At 39.8% G+C, this 6,591-nt stretch overlaps 1 protein-coding gene across 2 annotated transcripts; it reads right to left on the reverse strand.

Annotated features, from left to right (window-relative positions):
• Window positions 1-861: 861 nt before the first annotated feature.
• Window positions 862-6,591, reverse strand: fbxl9 (F-box and leucine rich repeat protein). Of its 2 annotated transcripts, none has more exons than XM_073868674.1 (8): window positions 6,228-6,591; window positions 5,717-5,818; window positions 5,316-5,630; window positions 4,578-5,234; window positions 4,221-4,439; window positions 3,889-4,026; window positions 3,560-3,777; window positions 862-1,488 (listed from the first exon to the last, which is right to left on the reverse strand). In XM_073868674.1, the coding sequence occupies exons 1-8, from the start codon at window positions 6,267-6,269 to the stop codon at window positions 1,320-1,322; spliced, it is 1,860 nt and encodes a 619-aa protein (XP_073724775.1). In that variant the 5' UTR covers window positions 6,270-6,591; the 3' UTR covers window positions 862-1,319. The 2 variants fall into 2 exon arrangements, with proteins under 2 accessions (XP_073724775.1, XP_055049016.2); XM_055193041.2 differs by having other exon boundaries at window positions 3,889-4,101; window positions 6,228-6,590.

The following is a 6,591-nucleotide window of genomic DNA, read 5'->3' on the forward strand; positions in this document are numbered from 1 at the left end:
TTCAATTCTTATGGCATATATAGTGGTGTGAATTTTTTTATTTAAATGAACACATGCAGTTTTTAAATTAAGGTTTTTATTATGAAAGAAAAAAATCTAAACCTAAATCTGGCCCTGTGTGAATAAGTGCTTGCTCCTCTGTTAAAACATAACTGTGGTTCATCACACCCGAGTTCAGTTTCAACAACGACTCATCCAAGAGGTCACAAAAGACCCCACAACATCCAAAGAACTGCAGGCCTTACTTGCCTCAGTTAAGGTCTGTGTTCATGACTCCACCATAAGAAAGCGATTGGGCATAAATAGTCCATTGCTGAGCAAAAACAGCATGAAGACTGGTCTCAGTTTGAAAAAACCTGAAGGACAATATCCAGCCATCTGTTCGTGACCTCAAGCTGAAGAGAACTTAGGTTCTTCAGCAGGACGATGATCCAAAACACACCAGCAAGTCCACCTCTGAATGGCTGAAGCAAAACAAAATGAAGACTTTGGCCTAGTCAAAGTCCTGACCTCAATCCTATTAAGGTGCTGTGGCACTCAATATAGAAAATTGCTTTTATAAACTGTTTAAGCAATGACAGGAAATGATTAGACCTTTAAGATATATAATTTCTATTAGATATATAATTTAAGGTTTTATGATGTCATTTTGAATACTTCTGTTGTAATTACAGGCTGACTCTTCAAAGGGTTGCATAGCAACTAATGATAGTATGAATCTGCATACAGACCTTTGAACAGATAGCTTATCACAAACAGCTCTTGACTTTTTACTTGGGCGCTGATGAAATGCTTACATTCATGTGCATGTAACTGTATTAAAGACTTTGGACATTTAGATCCCAGTAAAACAAAGACAAATACAAGGACAATGTCAAATAAGACATTTAATAAATTATATAAGAACTAGACTGACATAAATACAGTCTGGAGGAAGTGCATTTTACATCAGTAATAAATCTACTAATCAATAGTAGATAATGTATATTGTACAGAACTAATGATCAGAAATATCTCAAAACGTTACATTCAGAAGCAGTGAATAAAATACTGTGCCTGTTCAGTTCTACGCAAAAAAATACAATATTTTAAAACCATTTTCTCTCTTATAACTAAACTCAAGGTGCTATAAATTTATATGAAAGCTTTACATCATATTATCATATGATATATGTAAGGAATAACTGATGATAGGCTGTTGAATAATTCGAAATCAGTGTGTGTTATTTTCAAATCAATTCTCAACCAATCAGAATAAAGCATTCAACAGCCCTGTGGTATAACCTTATATAATGGCTTTCAGTGCATTACAGAAATAATCAAAGTGCCATGGTGAAATCTGTCCCCGTGACAAAGCGACACTGAACTTTTTCAAGGAAGGGCAGGTAAGACTGAAGGTGGTCCACTTGGTGCACTGTTATATCCTTACACATGGAGACATCAAGAGTCTTCAGTCGATCACAGTGCAGGGCGATAATAGATATAGTTCTGCTGAAACATATTGATCATGTTAAGCAAAAAGCACAACTCTTACCTCAGATTTCACAGATGAGGCTCAAAGCTAGTCCTAGACTAAAACACATGTTTGAGCTTTCAAATGAAAATAACTTGCATGTACAGATCTTAAAATATGCCAGTGCCATTGATTTGCCTTAAAGGATTAGTCCATTTTCTTAAAAGAAAAATCCAGATAATCCACTCACTACCATGTCATCCAAAATGCCGATGTCCCTCTCTGTTCAGTCGAGAAAAAATTTTTTTTTTTGAGGAAAACATTGCAGGATTTTTCTCATTTTAATGGACTTTAATAGAGCCCAACATTTAATACTTAACTCAACACTTAACAGTTTTTTCAACGGAGTTTCAAAGGACTATAAACAATCCTAAACGAGGCATAAGGGTCTTATCTAGCAAAACGATTGTCATTTTTGACAAGAAAAATAAAAAATATGCTCTTTTAAACCACAAATTTTCGTCTAGATCCGGTCCAGCGCGGCCTCACGTAAATGCGTAGTGACGTAGGGAGGTCACGTGTTACATATATAAAACACAAATTTGCGGACCATTGTAAACAATAAACTGCCACAAAGACATTAATTAATATCATTCGACATACAACAACGTAGGAACGGTCCTCTTTCAACACACTTGTAAACACTGGGGCGGAGTTTCGCGTTCGTCCTCTGTGACCTCTTGACGTCATGACGTATTGCGTGGGGTCACGCTGGCGCATCACGACCGGATTTAGACGAGAAGTTGTGGTTTAAAAGTGGATATTTTTTATTTTTCTTGTCAAAAATGACAATCGTTTTGCTAGATGAGACCCTTATGCCTCATTTGGGATCGTTTACAGTCATTTGAAACTCTGTTGAAAAAAACTGTTTAGTGTTGAGTTAAGTATTAAATGTTGGGCTCTATTGGGGTCCATTGGAATGGGAAAAATCCTGGAATGTTTTCCTCAAAAATCATAATTTCTTCTTGACTGAACAAAGAAAGAAATCAACATTTTGGATGACATGGTGGTGAGTAAATTATCTGGATTTTTCTTTTAAGAAAATTGAATATTCCTTTAAGATACAAACCAGTAGCATCTTTTTCTAAAGCATGTCTATAAAAAAATGCTTAAAAAATCTAAACTCTTTCCCCGCCACTGAGTTATCTGGTCAATTAAGAGAAAACATTGGCATAAAAAAGTGTTCCTGATGAAATTTTATGTTAATCTGCAATACCGCGATTATCCACTAGATATCCACTTACCCAATTTATGAAAAAACTAAAGCCAAAACGTTATTTACCAATTTAAACTCTGTGTATGTATCTCTGTTTTGATAATCGTTCTGAATCTGATCACTAACAAAATTCCTTCACAAAAATGCAATTATTTCAGCTTTTTGCAAAAAATGTTTTTAAAGAAAAATACCCATATTGAAGAGTTTATAAGCAGAGAAAAAATATGGATAGGATGAAAGTTTGTTTGAAAGCAGAGGGCCTGTTCTTTCATTTTTACCGAGCCCCTAAGGTACGGAGCCCCTAAGGGGACATTGGAGTAAAAAAATCTAAAGTTTAGTTTCGCGTGCGCACGTGAATCTATCGCGTGCGCACGCGAAACTAAACTTTATTTAATTTTATCTCCGTGTCCCCTTAGGGGCTCCGTACATTTTATATATTTGTATGTTTATATATAATTTAGAAGAAAATTTTCATGGAAGGCATTTTTTGAAAATCACAAAAAATGCTGGCGGGCAACTTTTCAAAAAAATGGCTGGTGGGGAACGAGTTAATTTAACAAAGGCCAAGTCCTGGCTTTAGCTAAACCGAAACCGGCCCTAAAACTGGGAAGATTAAACTAAGATTTAAAGATTGTATGGATGACCAAAGCACAAATAAAAATTTCGAACCAAGTGGCTTCGACAAAAATTGATGGCATAATGCAAATTTTCTTAGCTTTTTCGTGGATATGGATACTTATTCCGCCACAAGTTTTGGTAGAGACTTAACAAATATAACAAACTATTTATTATATAGAGTATAATTATTAAAGTGGGTTGAAGTTACTAACTCATTTGTAATGGCATCGCAGCAGGCCAGGTCCAGATGCTGTAGTCTTTGGAGAAGTGGTAGGGCCCGCGCCATGCCCTGGTCACTGATCTGAGGACAGTGATTGAGGGACAGGCTGGTGAGGCTGCGACAGTGATAGGCTACAGACACCAAGCTTTCATCACTGATCTCCGGCAGCATGGAAAGCGAGAGACGGTGGAGGTCGGGAAAACGGAGTACCTGACATATCCAAAAATAAATAATTGTCATGCTAAGGTAATTTTGAATGCTCAAAGCCTTGTAATTTAAACGTTTATGATAAACACAATTACAAATCTGTTCTGTACCGACCTGTGTAATGCTGATGTCAGTCAATTTAGAGCAGGCCGACAGGTCGAGTTCCTGAAGGCCCTTGAGGGCCACCAATGATGCCCTTTCCTGTTCATTAAACGCCCCCAGGTCCTCATTCGTCACCAGTTGTGGTTTATCCTGAAAAGGCAGACTGGGAGGCTGGAAAAATCCCATGTTTCCAAAGGTCCTAGTAAAGCTTGGGCCTTTATACTCCTTAACGTTTGGGGCATTTATAAGTAAGAGGTGTTAAAACTTACATTATTGTTAAAGAACAAACATTGTATAACAATGTAAGTTGCTATACTTTTATTTCCCAGCACTGGGAATCTCACCAGTTTGTCTTTTGCCTCACAATCCTTGGTGGGCTCCACCATTCCCAGCAGCCCCCAGTCTGAGATCTCTTTACACCAGGCGAGTCGCAGCATTAACAGGGAGGGCAGGTAGTTTGCGATGGCTTGAACGCTTAAATCAGTGATGTTGACGCAGGATGTGAGGTCCAGCACTTTCAGGTTACTGCCTAGCATCCGACTCAGAGAGTATATGACTGCATCCTGAATAAAAGGTGAATGATATAAAGAGGAATGGGAAAATAAGTGAAGAATTGCATTCGCAGTGCTGCAAAATGTTCTGGGTTCAATCCCAGGGATCACATATACTGAAAAATGTAGACAATGTTCATAAAAATTCACCTTTATATACGTGCAATTCCTAAGGCTAAGACTCTCCAGTTGAGCTCTGGGCAGTTGAGAAGAAAGTCCCTTCCTGACATGTGGACACTCGGACAGATCCAAAGTCCTCAAGCGAGGCAGCGCCATCAGCTCTGCCAGGCCTTTATCCGTTATCTTCCAGTCCTGAGACACAGAGAGCGACTGCAGTTCATTCAGCTTCGTCGCCACCGCCTGCACCGTCCTGCTTGTTAGCTCGGTACATGCGCTGAGGTCCAGCACCTTCAGATTATTTTGCCACTTGCAAAGGACTTCCACGGAGTAATCCGTCAGCTCTTTACAACCACGGAGGCTCAGCTCCTCCAGATGGAGACCTGGCTCCTGAGCTATGGAGCTTAGGGAATTGGGAGTGATGCTTGTGCGACTCAGGTCCAAGCTGCGGAGCGTGCCGGCCTGCTTTTTTAGGAGACTCAACAGGTTACGGAGGGAGAGCAGAGCGGAGGAGCCAGCCCCAACTGGACAGCCTCGATACGGATCGAATTCGAACGCAATGTGGCATCCAGCCAGTGCCAGTCTGCGTAACCTGGGCGTGCAGCAGGTCAGCCTGTTAAAAGATAGATCTGAGAGGTAGCGGAGACTGGACAGGTCCAGTTCCTGCAGGTTCCTCAATGCATGTTGGACCTAAAAACGTGCAATTATAGGATTAAACTTATGCATTATAACAGATGTACTATAGAGCTAAACCGAAGATAAAGGTGTGACCTGCTGCCGATGCTCTTCTCTAGACAGAAAGGCTCCAGACATGAAGAGACTATCCAGGCCTTGAAGATCCAGCTTGTGAAGGTTAGTCAGATGTGGTAGGAGACCCAGCAGCGAGGACTCTGTGATGCTGCTGCCGGGTAGCGCCAAACTGTTCAAACGGGGGCCGAGGTGAACCCCGACCTCCACAAGAACCTGCCGTGAGAGGCTGGATCCATCAAGATGGCTGATGACTAAACCACAGCGAGGATGCCGATCGAGTGCACGGATGAAGTCCAGTGAAGATGTGGAAACCGGGAATTTGAAGGTGACAATTTTCTGCGATAAATCAATCAGGGATCTGTGTCAATTATATGGAAACAGATAAAAACGTAATGTTTTATATGGTTTTATATAAGAAGAACCTGAAGCTGAAGGTCTTGGCTTGCTGCGTACCAACTCTTACACACCAGTGATGCCTCTTTTCGGTCTGACACATGAAGGAAACTTAAAATGTACGAGATTACCTGGAGCAAATAAGAAGAAAGGCAGGTTTAAAGGATAAAATACACACAATACAAATTCTAATGGTTTCTATTACAAATACCATTATAAACCAGCAGCCATTACAGAATTCCTTTATGTGTGTTTTGATTTAATGGTTATTGGTAACCACCAGATATCATCCCAACCATAAAAGACCCAAACACATAACAAGTAAGACCCCCACAGAGACCACTGCAGTTTAGTTTCCAGTATAATTCCCAATATAATCATTAAACAATTTGAATTTCTATTATTTGTCAGCAGGGTGATCTTGTTATCCTCCTCTTGAACCGAAGATTAGAGTGTCATTACTAAGGACACTTGTTAGTTAGCTTGTTATTAAGTTTCCTTTGAAACAACTACCAGCCTGTTGTTTTAATGTAGACTCACCTCTATAGGTAGGTGCAGATCATCCATGTTATGTATTATCATTCATGGATGTCAGTATGAAATGTTTAACGCAGATGAAATTCCCGTCGCTTCAGAGACTCGCAGGTCTTGTGATTTTGGCGAACTTCTTGTACAGTCATGACCAGAGGATCAACTGATAACAGCCTCTTGTTCTTCTTCTTTAAATCGCATTAAGCGATTGCATCACAACCAACGCATTATTTAACTCACGCGTGTCTATTGTGTATATTTAAGCCTTAAGAGACGTTCGCTCATCCGCAAGCGGAAAATTTAGATAAAGAAAAAAAATAACTAGACTGACACGGAATATCAGATTTCATTACGTCACGTGGACAAGCGCGCA

Source organism: Misgurnus anguillicaudatus, chromosome 6, assembly GCF_027580225.2.
Source record: "Misgurnus anguillicaudatus chromosome 6, ASM2758022v2, whole genome shotgun sequence".
NCBI lineage: Eukaryota > Metazoa > Chordata > Actinopteri > Cypriniformes > Cobitidae > Misgurnus > Misgurnus anguillicaudatus.

What these genes read in the sequence shown, in the direction of transcription:
- fbxl9 (XM_055193041.2), bottom strand. Translation starts at nt 6,269, where the DNA reads ATGATAATACATAACATGGATGATCTGCACCTACCTATAGAG. An exon ending in GAGAAGAGCATCGGCAGCAG is followed by an intron (nt 5,235 to 5,315) that starts GTCACACCTTTA and finishes GCACGTTTTTAG; the next exon opens with GTCCAACATGCATTGAGGAA. An exon ending in TGCGATGCCATTACAAATGA is followed by an intron (nt 1,489 to 3,559) that starts GTTAGTAACTTC and finishes ATGTTTCAGCAG; the next exon opens with AACTATATCTATTATCGCCC.